This window comes from Sus scrofa, chromosome 6, assembly GCF_054392235.1.
Source record: "Sus scrofa isolate SSC_HxYL_T2T_F1_AM1 chromosome 6, Sscrofa_HxYL_maternal_Yorkshire_Landrace_v2.0, whole genome shotgun sequence".
Classification (NCBI taxonomy): domain Eukaryota; kingdom Metazoa; phylum Chordata; class Mammalia; order Artiodactyla; family Suidae; genus Sus; species Sus scrofa.
This window is the reverse complement of record NC_139388.1, coordinates 66,867,342-66,888,176: the sequence shown is the minus strand read 5'-3', so window position 1 is coordinate 66,888,176 and position 20,835 is coordinate 66,867,342. Positions and strand designations below refer to the sequence as shown.

General features: G+C 45.9%; 2 protein-coding genes across 12 annotated transcripts in view; both read right to left on the bottom strand.

The window, feature by feature from the left end:
* Nucleotides 1-20,835, bottom strand: part of LOC110261339 (zinc finger protein 444) — a 996,914-nt gene that overhangs the window by 506,204 nt on the left and 469,875 nt on the right. The window lies entirely within an intron of this gene.
* LOC100737218 (uncharacterized) overlaps nt 1-20,835 on the bottom strand; it is a 67,612-nt gene that overhangs the window by 21,041 nt on the left and 25,736 nt on the right. For 5 of the 11 annotated variants that reach the window (XM_084962300.1, XM_084962295.1, XM_084962305.1 and 2 more), the window contains exons 1-3: nt 13,894-14,138; nt 10,097-10,223; nt 1,771-3,515 (exon numbers count right to left, since the gene is read on the bottom strand). In XM_084962300.1, the coding sequence (XP_084818426.1) occupies nt 2,029-3,515; nt 10,097-10,223; nt 13,894-13,926 (1,647 nt within the window). In that variant the 5' untranslated portion in view covers nt 13,927-14,138 and the 3' untranslated portion in view covers nt 1,771-2,028. Of the gene's footprint in view, nt 1-917; nt 3,516-10,096; nt 10,224-12,563; nt 12,692-13,255; nt 13,425-13,893 lie in introns of those variants that run through there. The other 6 variants (XM_084962297.1, XM_084962299.1, XM_084962298.1 and 3 more) reach the window with 4 other exon arrangements.

Below are 20,835 nucleotides of genomic sequence, written 5' to 3'. Positions count from 1 at the left end.
GGAGCACCTTGCTTCAATGGTCAAAAATAGAAGTAAGCAATGAAGACTGTTCCCACCTAACTCAGCAGGAGTATTGGCTGGGTCACAAGCTCCATTACTCAATGAAGAGATATCCCTTTTCTCCATGCTTTTTTGTCTGCACAGAAATGACCTCTAGAAGGATAGCCCAGTAAGGCTACAGAAATCCACAAAACCTCCAGATTCTTTTCTCTCATAACGCCCTCTGCTACAGAAAGTTCACGGTTCAGGAGACCTCAGAATTTCTGTACATGTTCATCCTTCACAGCCACAGTGACACTGGAACATTGTGAATGCCCCTTTAAAAGTGGCACATTCCAACCAGTCTGCAACTGTGTCCTCCTCCCCCTGTTAATCCAGTGTGTTCCGTTACAATTATCATTCTCCCTGTATCTTTTGTGTGTGTGTGTTTTTGCCATTTCTTGGGCTGCTCCCTTGGCATATGGAGGTTCCCAGGCTAGGGGTCGAATCAGAGCTGTAGCCACCGGCCTACGCCAGAGCCACAGCAATGCCAAATCTGAGCTGCATCTCCAACCTACACCACAGCTCATGGCAACGCCGGATCCTTAACCCACTGAGCGAGGCCAGGGATCGAACCCGCAACCTCATGGTTCCTAGTCAGATTCGTTAATCACTGAGCCACGACAGGAACTCCAAATAATTTTTTTTTTGTCTTTTTTAGGGTCACACCCTAGGCATATGGAGGTTCCCAGGCTAGGGGTCTAATGGTAGCTGTTGCCGCCGGCCTACGCCACAGCCACAGCAATGCCAGATCCTTAACCCACTGATCGAGGCTAGGGATCGAACCCACAACCTCATCATTCCTAATCGGATTCATTTCCACTGCACCATGACGGGAATTCCTCATTCCCCCTGTATCTTAAAACCAGTGATGCTACCTTACAGGATTCTGCACACAAGGGCACATGGCTCCGTTGTAGGACCTGGAGAAGGTTTTGCTCACAGTGCTGACTGAGCACAAGGCAACAATATCCCCTGTGAACAAGACAGTAATTTCATGCTGCTCTCAGAAGCAGTAGAGGCTGTCAAAACTGCTCCTTCCTCAGGGTGACCTCTGAACCCAGAAAATTTAACATTTGGTCTACAAAACAGGACCATAAAGCTTTGTAGTCTTTCACTGGGGGCCTTGGGCAGCAATGTAAACAAGGCCAAACCGGACAGAGGTATATTCTGCTATCATACCATGCCTTTGAGGCACACAAAGTTTGCAATTCTCAACAAAAGCTGTTCACTCCTTTATGTTAGCAGAAACCAGCTATTTTCACATCATCCCATAGTCAGTGGAATCTCAAGATTAAATGTGGCTTACTATAATAAGGCCTTTATTATTGCACAACCCAGAACAATGGGAGGCAGACTGCTCCTGGACTCATAACTTGATGGATGAAAAATTCCATCACAGGAGTCACTGAGCCAACGCTATCCCTGAAAAAAGGCAGTCCAAGTTTGCAAGTCACAAGCAGAGTCCTCTGAGCCAAAAGTATCAGGTTGATGACTTAACTCATCAATGAAATGAGACAGGCATGAGTGCTCAGGCTTCTCATGGATCCCTCATGTGAGTGGAAAAACCAAGGTTTCCTTCCATAAACACACCAGGGTAGTGAATGCTGTACCCTGTGAGTACCTGTCAGGTGGTGGAGGTGAAATGGTTTTGAACACATAAAGTGTCAGTAACAGAAATCTGGCAAGAGGCCTGCACAGGAGAAAGAGTAAAATGCAGTTCTCACACACCTGGGATGTTTGCGGATGTCTGGATATTTGAGGTTCAATTCAGATGTACCATCAGGTGTTGACATACTGAAAAAGGAAATTGTACCTTCCTGCACATGCACGTTGTTTCTTCCTTTCGAAATGTGTGGTATCCAAATAGTAAAGACACTGGGCTAATGGCCTTAATGCATTCATCACCTAAGGCCTTGATGCAGTAAATAGTCTGGTGTTTTAAGAGACTAAACCTGTAGATAAAGAGTTCAGTATATCTCCCTAATTTTAAGGTCTTTTCCCAGTGTGAATCCTCTGATGTGTGATGAGGTTAGAGCTTTGACTGAAGAATTTTCCACACTCATTACACTCATGAGGCTTTTCCCCAGTGTGAACTCTCCGATGAGTCGTCAGGTTGGAGATATATCTAAATGATTTCTCACATTCACCACACTGGTAAGGCCTTTCTCCAGTATGAACTCTCTGATGTTGAAGAAGCACAACATTTTGGCGAAATGATTTCCCACATTTGCTGCATTCATAAGGTCTTTTTCCAGTGTGAACTCTCTGGTGTTGATGTAGTGAAGAGCTTTTCTTAAAGGATTTTCGACATTCCTTACATTCATAAGGCCTTTCTCCGGTGTGAACTCTCCGATGGGTAATGAGATTTGAGATATATCTAAAGGATTTCCCACATTCACCACATTCATAGGGCCTTTCTCCAGTGTGAACTCTCCGATGCTGAAGGAGTGCAGAGCTTTGGCGAAAAGACTTCCTACATTCACTGCACACAAAAGGACTTTCTCCAGTGTGAACCCTCTGATGCCGAAGGAGCACAGAGTTTTGGGAAAATGACTTCCCACATTCACTACATTCATAAGGCTTTTTCCCAGTATGAACACTCTGATGGTGAATGAGGCTGCAGCTCTTGGTAAAAGATTTCCCACACTCTTTACATTCAAAAGACCTTTCTCTAGTATGAACTTTCCAATGTTGAATGAGATGTGATCTTTGGATAAAGGCTTTCCCACATTCACTGCACTCATAAGGCCTTTCTCCAGTGTGAATTCTATGATGCTGAATGAGGTTTGAACTTTGACTAAAAGATTTCCCACATTCACTGCACTCATAAGGCTTTTCTCCAGTGTGAACACTCTGATGTCTAATGAGGTGGGAGCTTTTGCTAAATGATTTCCCACATTCGCTGCACATGTAACATCCTCCTCTAGTGAGGACTCTCTGGTGCTGAACAAGTGTGTGTTTGCAGCTCAAAGTTTTTGTGCTGTCTCCCCATTTATAATGATTGTTTTCCCTTGGAAAGGTGGCCTCACTCTTGGTTCCACAATTTGACTTCTCCCAGGTGGGTGGGGCCTGTTGGTGAAGAAATTCTGAGTTGCCCAGTAAGTCCTTCCCAACACCCCCAAAGGAAAAGGGCTTTCCTGATACATGGAATTTGGAACTGTTCACAAACAAGGCTCTCCTCACATCACTTCTTAATGGTTTCTCTCCAATGTGCTGCTTTTGATCCTGATGGCAGTGTGCTCTGAAATAGAGTGGTTTCTCACATGCCCCACACATGAGTAGTTTCTGCCCACGATGTGTTCCCTTGTACTCAGCCAAGTGAAAAGTGTCACTCAAGACTGGGCCACAAATCTCATAGGGGTTGGCCTTCTGGGTAGACAAAGCTGCCTTAACAGTCCTGATCTGTGACCCTCCTTGAACAGAAATACTCCGCTCAGAAAGTCCTTCCTCATCCTCTGCTCCACACCAACAACCTAAAAGCAGAGAAATACTGGTGAAGTGTATGTTGATTTTCTGCAAGGAGAAAGCCCATTACAATGATTTTTGTTTTTTGGTTGACCCCTGGCATATGGAGTTCCCAGGCCGGGGATCAGATGTGAGCCAAAGTTGTAAGCTGTGCAACAGCTGCAACAATGCTTAACCCACTGTGCTGGATCAGGAATCAAACCTGCATCCCAGTATTACAGAGATGCTGCCGATCCTGTTGCACCACAGCAGCAACTCTGAAAACTGCATTACAGATGTGTGTCTCATGAACCCAAAAATAGTCCATGGGATTCTTTACAAGACAAGGTGATTGGGTTGAAGTTAAGGATGGGACCTTGTGTGGTGGCAACACAGAGTGTTATGTAGACTCCAGGACCAGAAAAATCCAACTGCAAAGAAACAGCTGGGGCTTTCAAGGATTAAGAATACACATACCTCTATGACAAATCCACAATGAAAATAATATTCAATGAAGAAAAGCTGAAAGACTTCCTGCTAAACTCTGGAACAAAGCAAGGATGCCCACTCTGGCTGGGGAATGGTGTACCATAGCTGAGGGAGCATGGGATGAGGCCTGGGCCTTCCAGAGAAGCAAGGCACCATTGCTGGGGGTGCACAAGAGGAGGGGCAAGGCTCCACAGGAACACCTTTCTCTGTGCACATGTGGGCTCTCAGGTGGTTGGGTTCTCCTGTGTGGGTTATGGGCAGTGGGGGCAAACCTCTGCAGCAATCGCAGATTCCAGAGGTGGGCAAGGCCCGCCATCACTAGGAATCCATAAACAGGCACCATGTGTGGGACCCAGTCAGCTTGGGGGTTGCCATAGGAGGGCACTGCAATGGAGTGCCACCTGTTTCCCTTATTTCCTGAGAAGGTGTACATCCTGTTGTTGCTGCTGCCAAAGGCTCAGGGTGCCAGCTACACCTCCCTGAGGGTCACTGCCAGTTGCCAGGGCCCTGCAACAAGGAGCAGCCTGGGCCACCTCCCCAAGGGTCCTCACCACTGTCAAGGGCCCTGCAACCAGGCACTGGCTACAGGCCTTGCGCACTGCCTCCATCTCCCTGAAAGCACATGCAGGCCATACACCAGCACACCCCCATCAAGGGGATAATGACATGTACACACTAACAAAAGAGACAGTAAGCATCCAAACCCAAAGCATTCCATGACCAAAAAGAAAGAACAGTAAGCCCTCACAAGATACCCAGGGATGCTCCCACATATAAATAACCCTCCAAGACTATAGTAGATAATTGTCTTCCCTCAACTCACAGAATAAGAAAAATAAAAGCAAATGAAGAAACAAAGGAATCACTCCCTGTTAAAAGAACAGGTGAATTCCCCTGAAGGAGGAAACAATGAAACATACCTCTGAAGTCTAACAGACACTGAGTTCAAAAAGGAGGTAATTAAGGAGTTCCCATTGTGGCTTAGTGGAAACTAATCTGACTAGCATCCATGAGGATGCAGGTTTGATTCCTGGCCTCATTCAGTGGGTTAAGGATCTGGTGTTGCTGTGAGCTGTGGTGTAGACCAGCAGCTACAGCTCCAATTTGACCCCTAGCCTGGGAACTTCCATATGCCATGAGTGTGGCCCTAAAAAGACAAAAAAAAAAAAAAAGAAAAAAGAAAAGAAAAAAGGAAGTATTTAAAATGCTGAAGGAATTAAGAATGGCTATCAACAGTAACACAGATTACTTTTTTTTTTTTTTTTTTTTTTTTTGGTCTTTTTGCCATTTCTAGGCCGCTCCTGTGGCATATGGAGGTTCCCAGACTAGGGGTCCAATCGGAGCTGTAGCTGCCAGCCTATGCCAGAGCCACAGCAACTCAGGATCCAAGCCACATCTGCAAACTAGACCACAGCTCATGGCAATGCCAAATCCTTAACCCACTGAGCAAGGCCAGGGATTGAACCTGTAACCTCATGGTTCCTAGTTGGATTCATTAACCACTGTGCCACCAAGGGAACTCCAACACAGATTACTTTTAAAAGTCATTAGAAACTATACAGAGGAGCAAAGAAAAAGTAGAAAAGTCATTTGCAGAGATGAAAGCTGAGTTAAAAGCAGTGAACCATCAGAATGAATTTTTTAAAAGGACACTATTTAAAGATAAAAGGATCAATTCAAGAAGAGGCTATTACACTGATCAGTGTAAATGCCCTTCATATAGGAGAACCCAAATACATACAACAAATATGAACAGACCTAAAATGAAAAATTGATGGAAATACAGTAACAGTAGGAGACTTTTAACACCCCACACATCAATGGACAGATCTTCCAGACAGCAAGTCAATAATGCAACAGAGGTTCTAAATGACAGAAAAGAACAGTTAGACTTAATTGATATTTTCAGGATATCACATCCAGAAAAACCAGAATATACTTTTTTTTCCAAGTGCACATGGAACATTCTCTAGGACTGACCACATACTAGGGCACAACTAACCTCAAAAAATTTGAGTACAGAAATCATCTACTCTGACCACAGAGGTATGAAACTAGAAATCAACCATAAGAAAGGAAACAGAGGAGTTTCCGTCGTGGCGCAGCAGAAACAAATCCGACTAGGAACCATGAGGTTGTGATTCGATCCCTGGCCTCACTCAGTGGGTTAAGAATCTGATGTTGCTGTGAGCTGTGGTGTAGGTCACAGACATGGCTCAGATCTGGCATTGCTGTGGCTCTGGTATAGGCCAGCAGCAACAGCTTCAATTAGACCCCTAGCCTGGGAACCTCTACATGCCATGTGTGTGGCCCTAAAAGGACAAAAGACCAAAAAAAAAAAAAAAAGAAAGAAAGAAAGAAAGAAAAGAAACGCAGAAATATAACCAAGCAGGGCTCTGTGGGGCTCCTGGGCACAAAAGCTTTTCTGTGTCCCCTATTTCTCTTTTTAAGAAAATGGGCCTCATTCAGCCTCCATAGACTTCCCTGAATTCCGAGGGGGCAGGTTCAAACAGTTACTGATCAGGGAAGGAAGGAGATCCAAAGACAAGGGAGGAACAGTCAAGAAACAATACTACAGCCTTGGGGCAGGATCCTGATTCCCTCTCAAGGGATATACATAATGATGTAGGCATTTTAAACACCTACGAGAAAAGTTATATTCCTTATGCTTCTTCTAGAAATGAATACTTTAAAACTGAACACCTTGGAGCCCTTCCCTGTGCTTCTCTCTCCTGTGCTTCTCTCTCGTTGGACTGCACTCTAAACACAACCACCTATAAGCTAAAGATTAAGCTGATTTGACCCCTAGCATGGGAACTTTGATATGCTGTGAGTGCAGCCCTAAAAAGTTAAAAAAAAAAAAAACGGCAAAAACCTTGAGGCAAACAATAATGAAAACATAACCACACAAAATCTATGGGATTCTGCAAAAGCAGTTCTTAGAGGGAACTGTTCTTAGACTCTTAGAACTGTGCAAGCCTTCCTCAAAAAAAAAAAAAAAAGGTCTCAAATCAACAACCTAACCTACCAGCTAAAAGAAGTAGAAATAGGAGTTCCCATCATGGCCTAGAGGTTAATGAACCTGACTGGCATCTATGAGGACACAGGTTCAATTCCTGGCCTCGCTCAGTGGGTTAAGGATCCAGCGTTGCCATGAGCTGTGATGTAGGTCGCAGACGCAGCTCGGATCTGGTGTGGCTGTGGCTGTGGCTGGTGGCAACAGCTCTGATTAGACCCCTAGCCCGGGAACCTCTTTAATCAAAGAAATCAAAGAAGATGTAAAGAAATGGAAAGATATTCCATGTTCCTGGATTGGAAAAATCAATATTGTAAAAATGGCCATACTACCCAAAGCAATCTACAGATTCAATGCAATCCCTATCAAATGACCCATGACATTTTTCACAGAACTAGAACAAACAATCCAAACATTTATATGGAATAACAAAAGACCCGGAATCGCCAAAGCAATCCTGAGAAACAAAAACCAAGCAGGAGGCATAACTCTCCCAGACTTCAAGAAATACTACATGGAGTTCCTGTCGTGGCGCAGTGGTTAACGAATCCGACTAGGAACCATGAAGTTGCGGGTTCAGTCCCTGCCCTTGCTCAGTGGGTAAACGATCTGGCGTTGCCGTGAGCTGTGGTGTAGGTTGCAGGCGCGGCTCGGATCCCGCGTTGCTGTGGCTCTGGCGTAGGCCGGTGGCTACAGCTCCGATTCAACCCCTAGCCTGGGAACCTCCATATGCCACGGGAGCGGCCCAAGAAATAGCAACAACAACAACAACAACAACAAAAGACAAAAGACAAAAAAAAAAAAAAGAAAGAAAAAAAAAGAAATACTACAAAGCCACAGTCATCAAAACAGTGTGGTACTGGTACCAAAACAGACAGACAGACCAATGGAACAGAATAGAGATCCGGAAATAAACCCTGACACCTATGGTCAATTAATCTTTGACAAGGGAGGCAAGAACATAAAATGGGAAAAAGAAAGTCTATTCAGCAAGCATTGCTGGGAAACCTGGATAGCTGCATGCAAAGCAATGAAACTAGACACACCCTCACACCATGCACAAAAATAAACTCCAAATGGCTGAAAGACTTAAACATAAGACAGGACACCATCAAACTCCTAGAAGAAAACATAGGCAAAACACTCTTTGACATCAACATCATGAATATTTTCTCAGGTCAGTCTCCCAAAGCAAAAGAAATTAGAGCAAAAATAAACCCATGGGACCTCATCAAACTGAAAAGCTTTTGCACAGCAAAGGAAACCCAAAAGAAAACAAAAAGACAGCTTTCAGAATGGGAGAAAATAGTTTCAAATGATGCAACTGACAAAGGCTTAATCATTAGAATATATAAACAACTTATACAACCCAACAGCAAAAAAGCCAATCAATCAATGGAAAAATAGGCAAAAGACCTGAATAGACATTTCTCCAAAGAAGATACACAGATGGCCAACAAACACATGAAAAAATGCTCAACATCACTGATTAGAAGAGAAATGCAAATCAAAACTACCATGAGATACCACCTCACACCAGTCAGAATGGCCATCATTCATAAATCCACAAATAACAAGTGCTGGAGGGGCTGTGGAGAAAAGGGAACCCTCCTGCACTGCTGGTGGGAATGTAAACTGGTACAGCCACTATGGAGAACAGTTTGGAGATACCTTAGAAATCTATACATAGAACTTCCATATGACCCTGCAATCCCACTCTTGGGCATCTATCCGGACAAAACTCTACTTAAAAGAGACACGTGCTCCCGCATGTTCATTGCAGCACTATTCACAATAGCCAGGACATGGAAACAACCCAAATGTCCATCAACAGATGATTGGATTCGGAAGATGTGGTATATATACACAATGGAATACTACTCAGCCATAAAAAAGAATGACATAAAGCCATTTGCAGCAACATGGATGGATCTAGAGAATCTCATACTGAGTGAAATGAGCCAGAAAGACAAAGACAAATACCATATGATATCACTTATAACTGGAATCTAATATCCAGCACAAATGAACATCTCCTCAGAAAAGAAAATCATGGACTTGGAGAAGAGACGTGTGGCTGCCTGATGGGAGGGGGAGGGAGTGGGAAGGATCGGGAGCTTGGGGTTATCAGACACAACTTAGAATAGATTTATAAGGAGATCCTGCTGAATAGCATTGAGAACTTTGTCTAGATACTCATGTTGCAACAGAATAAAGGGTGGGGGAAAAATGTAATTGTAATGTATACATGTAAGGATAACCTGACCCCCTTGCTGTACAGTGGGAAGATAAAAAAATTATTAAAAAAAATAAATAAAAAAAAAGAATCTGGCATTGCCATAGCTGCAGCATGAGTCACAGCTGCAGCTTGAATTTGATCCCTGGCCCAGGAACATCCATATGCCGTGAGAGCAGCCAAAAAAAAAAAAAAAAGTGACCAGGTCAGTGATGATAATTTCTGGCACAAGCAAACAAGGAAAAGTTAGCTATAGGAAGGAAGTAGAACCTGGCATACACAGGCACCTTGGATCTGGAAAATTCTCCTGGCTAGGGAAAGGATAAACAAGGTGGGATTCATGACTGCAGACTCCTGACTCTCGGAATTCCCGTCATGGTGCAGTGGTTAACGAATTTGACTGGGAACCATGAGGTTGCAGGTTCGATCCCTGCCCTTGCTCAGTGGGTTAACGATCCAACGTTGCCATGAGCTGTGGTGTAGGTTGCAGACGCAGCTCGGATCCCGCGTTGCTGTGGCTCTGGCGTAGGCTGGTGGCTACAGCTCCAATTTGATCCCTAGCCTGGGAACCTCCATATGCCGCGGGAGCGGCCCAAAGAAATAGCAAAAAGACAAAAAAAAAAAAACCCAAACACACTCCTGACTCTAAATCCATCCCTTCTGGGCAAGGGGTAGCAGGCGTTGGGGCTGCTCAAGGAAAAGAGAGTGCAGTGCTCACACGTCAGCCCTACCAACCACAGCACCTACTCAGGGAACTGGGGGAGAAAGCAGTGCCCAGAGTCCTCATGTGAGAAGGGGAGACTGGCCAGTGGATAAATGGGAAGGGTAGAGACTAGCTCAGGACACAGGAGCGGGTGTGAGGTTCTTACCCAGGGAGGTTATAAGTGCCAAGTTCTCCAGCATCACATCATGGTACAGGCGTCTCTGAGCCTCATCAAGGAGACCCCATTCCTCCCAGGAAAAGTTCACGGCCACGTCTTCAAAAGTCATAGTGCCCTGTCATGATTGGGACAGATGAAACCACAAACAAGCCCCTCTCCTAAGGACCTACAATCCATTCCCCCATGTATCTGGCCTCATGCCCATTCTCCTCCCAACAGGAGTAGAAACTAGGCCCTGGAGCCAATGGTGCTCTTGTCTCCCTACGGGCCCAATGATTACTGGGTCCAGCCATCAGCAACAAGAGATAGGTGTGCCAATAAATATGTAAGCTGTGGGCCTACATAGAGGTATCCAATCCTCCTACCAGACAATACCCTTGGTATGGTCAAGGTCATCTAAGTCCCAACACCAGGGACCTGGAACCATCAGACACACCCCCTCTCCATGTGCACATCCTTCTTATCTCCAGACACCACAGCCACAAGCCCATGGCCACTACCACCTCACCATCCCAAAGTATACGCATCTCCCCGCCCTCCCCACACACTGAAGTATTTTGATCACCTCCTCTTCACTCCATGGTGAGGGTGGGATTCCTGCCTAGGATTATAAGGGTGGCCAAATATAGATCAAGCGACAACAGACAGATGCCATTGGCAGCATCGTAACAATCATATATATCTACAGCCTGAAATAGGAGGAAACCACACACCACATAGGACCACATGGAGTTACACTCTGGTAAACGGTGAACCACCAAAGCTGTGAGATGCAAACCTGAGGGATGTCTGGATGACAGCATCCAGAGTATGCTTGGCAAATTCATACAGGATTCCATGAATTCCCTAGACCTCCCGTGGCTCCCACCAGTGGTGGCAGGACCAAAATTGTCTATAAAGGCCTCTCTGACAAGGCTCCATTCCTTACTTCAGACTTAGCCACACAGAATCGGCTGCTGATTTCAGACACCCATGGCTCTATTCCACATCTATGCTGTACTTGCTGTTCCCTTACCAGGCACAACCTTCCTCTGGCCGCTGAACCCTTACTCAAAGGCCAGCGCTGGTGGCCACCCAGGCCTACTGATGCTCACAATGACCACGTTTCCCTCTGATCTTATCCTCCATTACAGAGCGCACCAAAGTCATCCCCAAACCCCGGAGAGTCCATAGGGAGGTAAGCACCAGCTCCAGGCTGAATGTCATCTGCCCTGAATTACTTCTAGGCCTCTGCATTCATCTCATGTCCATTTTCCCCTGAGAATGTCTGTCACCTGCCACACTGTCTTGTCTGCAACACAAGCTCCCTTTGGGGACTGTTACCTGCCTCACTTTTGTGAAGCCCAATATCATCTCCCAAGTACTCAAGCAAGAGATTCAGTTCACTGCCCCACCCTCCCTTCCTGGCCACCTAATAGCTTTACACCATAACCTCAGGACTGCCCCTTCTAAATGCCACCACAGCTGACCCATCACAGGCGACAGAGTTCCAACTGCATTTTCGACGTCTCCATCCTGACCCCTCCCCCACATTTCCAGACCTATGTGCTCAGGTGTGCCTTTCATCCTTTCATTCAGTGATCTCTAATGCACCTCAGACTCTAAATACGCTGAAACAAAGCTCTCCATACCCCGTTAACTACAACTTTCTCATCCCAGATGATGGAGTTTCTTTGCCTACAGCTGCTAAGATGGAAAACCCTGGAGCCATCTCTCTGAGTCCTGAGTTTTACTCCCTCACTATTCACATTAGAATAAATCTAGTTGTCCCTTTTTTTTTTTTTTTTTTTTTTGTCTTTTTGTTATTTTTTTTTTTTCTTTGGGCCGCTCCCGCGGCATATGGAGGTTCCCAGGCTAGGGGTCCAATCGGAACTGTAGCCACTGGCCTACGCCAGGGCCACAGCAACACAGGATCCGAGCCGTGTCTGCAACCTACACCACAGCTCACGGCAACCCTGGATCGTCAACCCACTGAGCAAGGGCAGGGACCAAACCCGCAACCTCATGGTTTCTAGTCGGATTTGTTAACCACTGCGCCACGACGGGAACTCCTAGTTGTCCCTTTTTGAAACGAGCATCCAGAATCCAACCACCTTTCCAAAGCCACCGTTATGGTTCATAAAACCTGGACTATTATAGGAGCTTCTACCATGACACCCCCGCCATGCCCCCACCCCAACCTCAGTCTGTTCTCCACTTACAGCCAGATGGAGCCTGTTAAGACCTTGTTAAGATGACCTCCTTTGTCTGATCCAGGCCTCCCATCTCTCTAAAATAGACAACCCACTTTTCAGACATTTCTGTACTAATTTCTGTCCCTGCCCTTTGTTCTCACCTAAAAGAAATGAAACCTGTCGTTTTTCTGAACAATCCCTGCTCAGAGTTACCCCTAAGCATCTGGAAATCTAATAACCAGTTCCTGAAAGAACTCTCCATACTTGTTTACACTACTCACCAGGAATGGGAACACTTCCATATAGAGCCTGACATGAACTCTGGACTTGGGTTTGGGGTTTCTCCAGGGTCCTCAGATTCAAAATTAGAAGAACAGCATTTATTTATTTATGGTTTTTTGTGGGTTTTTTTTTTTTTTTTTTTTGTCTTTCCTAGGGCCACACCTGCGGCATATGGAGGTTCCCAGGCTAGGGGTCTAATCAGAGCCACAGCAACGCCAAATCTAAGCCGCGTTTGTGACCTCTACCACAGCTCACGGCAATGCCGGATCCTTAACCCACTGAGCAAGGCCAGGGATCGAACCCACAACTTCATGGTGCCTAGTGAGATTCAGTAACCACTGAGCCACGTTGGGAACTCCTATTTATGTATTTTTAAGGCTGCACCTGTGGCATATGCAAGTTCCTGGGCTGAGAGTCAAATCAGAGCTGCAGATGCTGGCCTCCACTACAGCCACTGCAACACCAGATCTAAGCCACATTTGCGATCTAGGCCAAAGCTTGTGGCAAAAAGGGATCCTTAACCCTCTGAGCAAGCAGAGGGATCAAACCCAGAGAGACTGTGTCAGCTTCTGCTGAGCTCCAGTAGGAACTCCCAGAAAAACACCATTTAAACAGGAATTCAGGAAACCACAATCCAGAGACCATAAGGGTGGCGTCTGTGGCCACGAGGGCCTGGGACACCTCCAGTTACCTGTGTGAGTCCGGTGAGTGCTTCTGCAGCCATGGGAACCTGTGCAGAGACAGGCTTCAGAGAAACCAACCCATCCACGGTGGTTTCATGTGCTCATTGCCTCCCTGTAGCCTTCTCTGACCCAGGAGCCAGGGGACCTCAGGCGGCTGTTGAATCGCAAATGCTCATGTCCTTTCTTAACGACAGGGCGATCCTGAACAAAGACCCCATCTCCCAGTGCCTCAAAGTGCTCAAGTTTCCCCTCCAGGCTGTTCTTCCTTGGCACAGCTTTTGGGGAAAATTTAACCTCCTTTCTTAAAGCTTCCCATGGCTTCTAGGTTTCTCACAGAAACGAACACCCCTCAGCCTGCTATTGCAGGCTTAACTCCGCCTCGCGTTGTTTATTCCCTGCAGACAACAAACGGAAGCCAGGTTTCCCGGAGCCTCCCGCCTCCCAACCTTTGCACCTGCGGGTCGCTCCACCTGCAGCCTCTCCCACGCGCCAGCACACCGTCCGTCACAATCAGGGCCCCACCCACGGCCGCCTCGGCGTTCTGGGCCCCGGGGCCTGGGCTGCAGGCCCGGGAGCAGGCGCCCCGCACTCGGGACTTTAGGGTCTGGTGGGGGAGGGCGGGGAGGGCCTGGGGACCAGCGTTTACCTGAGGCGAGTCCCTCAGCGCGGCCGCCGCCATCGGGCTCTGCGGGCGGAGCGGGGCCGGGAGCAGCGGGCGAGGAGGGGCGCGGGCACGGCGGTCTCTATCCCGGGCCTGGTCCGGGGCACGCGGGCGGCGTCGCCGAGCCTCAGGCCCGCCTCTGCCGCGGGGTCAGTGGCTCCTTCCGGACCGTCCCTGTCCGGTCAACTCAGCCCCAAGGCAGCGGCTCGGAAGCGGACCAGACCCAGACTGGTTAACAACGCAGCTTGGCGGCGGAACAGGAAGTACCGCCCGACCCTTTGGGCCCGAACGGAACCGTTTTTCCGCTGACGTAAGGCATTCTGGGTTGTGTAGTTCCTGTTTCCAGGAGGCACACCAAGATCCACCTGGAGGATCTGCACGGAAATTGGGCGCAAAAATATCTAAGGGACATTTTGAAAATGGCTAAAGAAAGCAAAGGTAAGAAGCATTTTCCTTTTTTTTTTTTTTTTTGCCACACTCCTGGCATGTGGAAGTTTCCAGGCAAGGCACTGAATCCAGGTGACAACTACGCTAGAGCTGCAAAAAGGGAATCCTTAACCCGCTGCACATTTTTCTTCCTTTGATATAGATTGCACTTTAGGGTAAATAAATAGAAAATTAGGTACATTTCTTCTTTATAGATGATTTCTATATATCAGTAAATCCTGATAAAATGAGGTAGAATAGCTCATAAAATAATGAATGTAGGCATTGATCACTAGCCAATTACTTCAGCCAAATAACTGCAAAGGAAAACTGGCACAACAGATAAAAAATCCATTGGGGGGAAATGCTAATGGATGGAAAAACCCTCATAAAAGTTGGACCTGGGGAGTTCCCATTGTGGCTCAGTGGTTAATGAATCCGACTAGGAACCGTGAGGTTTCAGATTTGAACCCTGGCCTTGCTCAGTGGGTTAAGGATCCGGCGTTGTGGTGTGCTGTGGTGTATATCGCAGATGCGGCTCGGATCCCGCCTTGCTGTTGCTCTGGCATAGGCTCACAGCTGCGGCTCCGGTTGGACCCCTAGCCTGGGAACCTCCATATGCGCCGGGAGCGGCTCAAGAAAAGGCAAAAAGACCAAAAAATAATAATAAAAATAAAGACAAAAGACAAAAAAAAAAAAAAAAAAAAGTTGGACCTACTGTGCAAAGCTTCCTTGAAAAAGTAATCAGTTAATCTAAGAAATGGAAATTTTATCCAAGCCAAATTGAGGATCATAAACTAGTTCAGAAAGGTTGAACTGTGAACTAGTCCACCCATTAGAGGTCAAAGAACAGTTATGTAGGTTTTTGAAACAAAGGGCTGTACATTAAATGCAGTAGATATTTTGCACCATAGAGAACTTTAAGTAGAAATTGTTGGCTCACCATTACCCCTTACAAGACCAAGAAGGCATTTATCTTTTAAGGAGTTGTCTTGGAGTTCCTGTTGTGGCTCAGCAGGTTAAGAACCCTACACAGTGTCCCTGAGGACACAGGTTCAATCCCTGATCTCCCTCACTGGATTAAGAATTCGGCTGCAAGCTGCTGCACAGGTCACAGATGTGGGTCTGATCTGGCATTGCTGTGGCTGTGGATTCACTTTGACTCCTAGCTTGGGAACTTCCATATCTGACAGGTCCAGCCCTAAAAAGGAAAAAAAAAAGTCTTGAGGCTAGGAGAATATTGCTTTCTGTGGTTGACTGAGCAGGTATCTCTATCAAGGGGGATATTTGGTAAATGCATAATGCAGACACATAATGCAAAATATAAGGCAAAGAGGAAGACAAAGAGCAGAAAAAAAAATTTATGTATAAATTTTCCTTGACTTGCCATAGAGTGTAAATTTCTATTGCACCAATTGTTAACTCCAAAAAACAGGGACACTCAAACTTAAGGGCATCTGTTAGTGTTACAGTCAGAAGTCCTAGCCTTGGAGTTCCCTTGTGGTGCAGCAGATTAATGATCCAGCATTGTCACATTGGTTCCGAGTTGCATCTGTGACCACAGTTTGCAGTAAGTCCTGATCCTTAACCAACTGTTCGAGGCCAGGGATTAAACCACATCATCACATACACTATGTTGGGTTCTTAGCACACTAGCTACAGTGGAAACTCCCTGAGAATCCTTTTAAAATCATTTGAAAAAAAATTAATAAAAAAATTTTTAATTAAAGCAAATGTTACTGAAATGTAACAAAACTTGAAAAACATTAAAACTAAAAAATATGACAGAAGAATTTTTAAAAATCCAAAAACTAATATTAAAACAGAAATCATATAAACCACCTCTAGGAACTCCCTTGTGATGCAACGGGTTGGGGATCTGGCAATGTCACTGCAATGATGGTGGTCAGTGCTGTGATGTGGGTTTGATCCCTGGCCCAGGAACTTCACCATGCATTGAGTGTGCCAAAACAAAAACAAAAACAAAAACAAAAAACCAAACCTCTATTTAGATATATCAAAAACAGATATAAACCAAGTTTCTATATAGAAAGACTATTATGAATAAAAATACTATAAAAGGTTATTTACTTTTTGTATTTCAAACAAAATGGTGTTTCAGAGCTTATGAGTTAAAACTTATTTAAAGAGATAATAAAAGTGAGTTTATGGGAGTTCCCGTCATGGCTCAGTGGTTAACGAATCTGACTAGGAACCATGAGGTTGTGGGTTCGATCCTTGGCCTTGCTCAGTGGGTTGAGGATCCAGCGTTGCCATGAGCTGTGGTGTAGGTCACAGATGTGGCTGGATCCTGCATTGCTGTGGCTCTGGTGTAGGCCAGCGGCTACAGCTCTGATTTGAACCCTAGCCTGGGAACCTCCATGTGCTGTGGGTGCGGCCCTAGAAAAGACCACCACCACCACCACCACAACAAAAGTGAGTTTATGTAGTTCCCACTGTGGCTCGGCGGGTTAAGAACCTGACCAGTATCCATGAGGATAGGATGTAGGTTCGATCCCTGGCCTTGCTCAGTGGGTTAAGGATCTGGTATTGCTGCAGCTGTGGTGTAGGCCAGCAGCTCTAGATCCAATTCGACCCCCAAACCAGGAACTTCCACGTGCTTCAGGCCTGGCCATAAAAAAAGCAAAAAAAAAAAAAAGAAAAAAGAAGAAGAAAAAAAGTGAGTTTATATGAAGAACTTATAAATATATCCAAGAGCTTATTCTGGCAGAGAAAACAGTAGTTGTGTTAGTAGTACACAGCAGCACACCTTACTGACATGTACATGTTGAGTAAATTTATGGGAGCATATATATATTAAATTTGATTATCAATATGAATAGAATATAGATAATGTAATAAAATGGATTGCAAAATGAGATGGCAAAAAATCCCAAATTTGAAAACATCTAAATCTATACAAGAAAATATCACACACACACACACATATATATATATGGGCTGGGAACAAATTTTCTCAGTACTTACATTGGTTCATATACTGTTCTATAAAAATGAGCAAAATTATGGAGTTCCCATCGTGGCGCAGTGGTTAACGAATCCGACTAGGAACCATGAGGTTGCGGGTTCGGTCCCTGGCCTTGCTCAGTGGGTTAATGATCCGGCATTGCCGTGAGCTGTGGTGTAGGCTGCAGATGGGGCTCGGATCCCGCGTTGCTGTGGCTCTGGCATAGGCTGGTGGCTACAGCTCCGATTGGACCCCTAGCCTGGGAACCTCCATATGCCGCAGGGGCAGCCCAAGAAATGGCAAAAAGACAAAAAAAAAAAAAAAAAAAAAAAAAAAAACATGCTGCCACACAAGATAACATTTCAGGAGTTCCTGTTGTGGCGCAGTATCCATGAAGACACAGGTTCAAACCCTCGCCTTGCTCAGTGGGTCAAGGATCCGGTGTTCCTGTGAGCTGTGGTGTAGGTCGCAGACGTGGCTTGGATCTGGCATTGCTGTGGCTGTGGTGAAGCCTGGCAGCTGTAGCTCTGATTCGCTCCCCAACCTGGGAACTTCCATCTGCTGTACCTTGGCACCCCCCCAAAAAAGCAAGCAAACAAACAAAAAAGATAACATTTCAGAGTTTTTTTGTTGTTCAGAGGGCTAAGGATCTGGTGTTGTCACTGCAGTGGCTTGGGTCACAGCTGTGCCTTGGGTTTGATCCCTGGCCTGGGAACTTCTACATGCCATGGGCACAGCCCAGGAAAAAAAAAAAAAGCACTGCCTGAATCACTGACACAGTCCATCACCCAAACCCTGCTGATTGGACCTGAGCAAACCTGGCCGGGCCAGTCAGCTCCCCTTCTGTGGAATCTGGAACAGGGATCTCAGGTGTGGCCAGAGTGTGCTGGACATTCAGGTGAGGATTTGTGTTTAAGACTGTTTTTTACCAAAGCTCCGTGGTGCAGACACAAGGAGGGGAAATGTGGATGTGGGTACAGAAGATGGTGAGGGCTGCAGGGAGGATGGCGCGTGCCAGCGGTCTTCTCCATCGGCCAGTCTTGGGCAGAGAGGACAGCATCAAACAGGCAGCAGGTCTGTGAATGGAGCAGAGGTGAGCCCTTGGCCAGGGAGACCGGGAGCTAGGTCTCCATGACCACACCATGCTATCGGGTCCTTTGGGCTGGGATGTCTACTCCTCTAGGGTGAAGGTCACACACAAGTCAAACTTCATATTCGGGTTGTTGGCTGGGTTTCAAGCCTGTCACTCAGTTGCTGAGGAAGCTGCAGAGACCCAGTCCTGAATGACCAATTCTGGTGCTGTGCTCAGAGGGGCTGTGCTCTTTGGACAGAATGCTACTGCAAGTGAGAAAAACAGCCTCCTATGGGGGAAGCCAGTGGAGATGACAAAGGCAATCCTGTGAGAGCAGATGGTAAGCGGGGGAAATACTGATAATTCCAACAACCGTAAAAGTAGCAGCAGCTGAAACTGCCTGGAACTTGCTGTGTGCCTGCCCTGGGATGAGGGCTTCATGTGCTAAGGTAAAGGGATTCACCTCCCAGCTCTAGAGCGAGTGACAGGGGTGTGAATCCGGCATCTTGCTTTAGATACGTGTCCACCACGTCACCCTTCATCATTCTGACCCTAGATTTCCCCAGCAGTGCCACGGTGCTCACTTCCTCAGTCTGCTCTGAGAATTTAAGAGTATGCTTATAAAGCAGACCCTGGAATCCAGGCACCATTAAGCCCTCCATGTCTTGTTACCTTGATCCTCGCAGGGACCAAGGCAAGCGCCTCCATCACCTCCATGTAGGTGAACCCACACTTAGATATCAGTGCCCTTAGCCTCTTCCTCCTTGCTGGTGGGTGGGTCAGTGGGGAAAAATGAGGGGTGCCTGGTCCAGGAATGTCACCACAGGCAGAGATTAGAGTTGCCTAGGCCCAGGGAGGTTGCATGCCTAGCCATGGCACAGCAAGTGAGCACTTCAGGACTTCACCTGCCACAGCTCAGTGGTAGAGCCACACCTTATACCTGTTTTACACAGGGGGAAACTGAGGGGGGTCATTTGCCTGTGAGTCACAGCAATATTTTGAGGTTGGGATTCAAACCCAGGCTCCCTGACTCAGGACTTGGGGAGTCTGATTACTGCCCAATTTCCAGCCCTGGTGAGCTTAGGGACTCAAAAAACACCCTGTCCATTCTGATGCCATCTGGTCCTCCTCAGAGTTCTGCTTCAACCCACCAACCCCCATGATGACAGGCCAGGAAACTGGGTAAACACTACAAAGCAAGGGCTTGCAGAATTATTAAATATCTGGACTTCAGAAAGTGATGGAGAGTATGTTAATAATGCAGATTAAAATTAAAAGTTATGGCATATGTGCCCATTATGCTGTGCATTGCATAGAAAAAATTTTAAATTAGAACATACTATTCTAGTATTAAAAACAATTATTTCATTAAGTAAAAAGTCATAAAATGAGTGAAATTCCAATACAACTTTGTTGTTTCACTGTTCTTTCGTTAAAGGAAAAAAATAGTGAAAGTGCACAGAATATGCAGAAAATATGAGTATTTCACTAAAGAAATAGAGACAGCAAATACTAATCTGAAAAAATGTTCATTGTGAATCCTTAGGGAAATGCAATTAAAACAATGGTGAGATAATACAACAACTTTACAAAGAGTTAAAACTAAGAATGGGAGTTCCCATCATGGCTCAGCAGTTAATGAACTCAACTAATACCCCGAGGATGCGGGTTCATTCCCTGGCCCTCTCAGTGGGATAACATGAGCTGTGGTGTAGGTCACAGATGGAGCTCAGATCCCGCGTTGCTGTGGCTGTGGTGTAGGCTGGTGGCTGCAGCTCCAATTCAACCCCTAGCTGGGAACTTCCACATGTTGCAGGTGCACACCCCTACCCCCTCAAAAAGAGAATGATTGACCAAGTATTCACCAAGATGTGGAGGAAATGGAACTCTAATACGCCGCTGGCAAGAATGCAAAAAAGGGAGTTCCCATTGTGGTTCAGTAGTTAACAAATCCGACTAGGAAACATGAGGTTGCGGGTTCGATCCCTGGCCTCACTCAGTGGGTTAAGGATCCGGCATTGCCATGAGCTGTGGTGTAGGTCACAGACGTGGCTCAGATCTGGTGTTGCTGTGCCTCTGGTGTAGGCCAGAGGCTAGAGCTCAGATTGGACCCTAGCCAGGGAACTTCCATATGCTGCAGGTGCAGCCATGAAAAGACAAAAGACAAAAAATAAAAAAGAATGCAAAAGGGTACAGTCAGTTCAGATCACAATTTGTTAGTGTGTTTAAGTTAAATATCTACTGTATTACTCAAACACTGCGCTCTTGAGTTATCGACAAAAGATAAATAAAACCTATATCCAAATAAGGAATTATACACAAATGTTTGTACAAGTTTTTTCTTCACTACTCAAAAATTAGGAAAAAAATCCCAAATGTCCATAAGCAAATGAATGGATAAGATAACAGTAGTACATTCAAAGATAAGAATATTTCTTAATGGAAAAAAGTATGAGCTGCT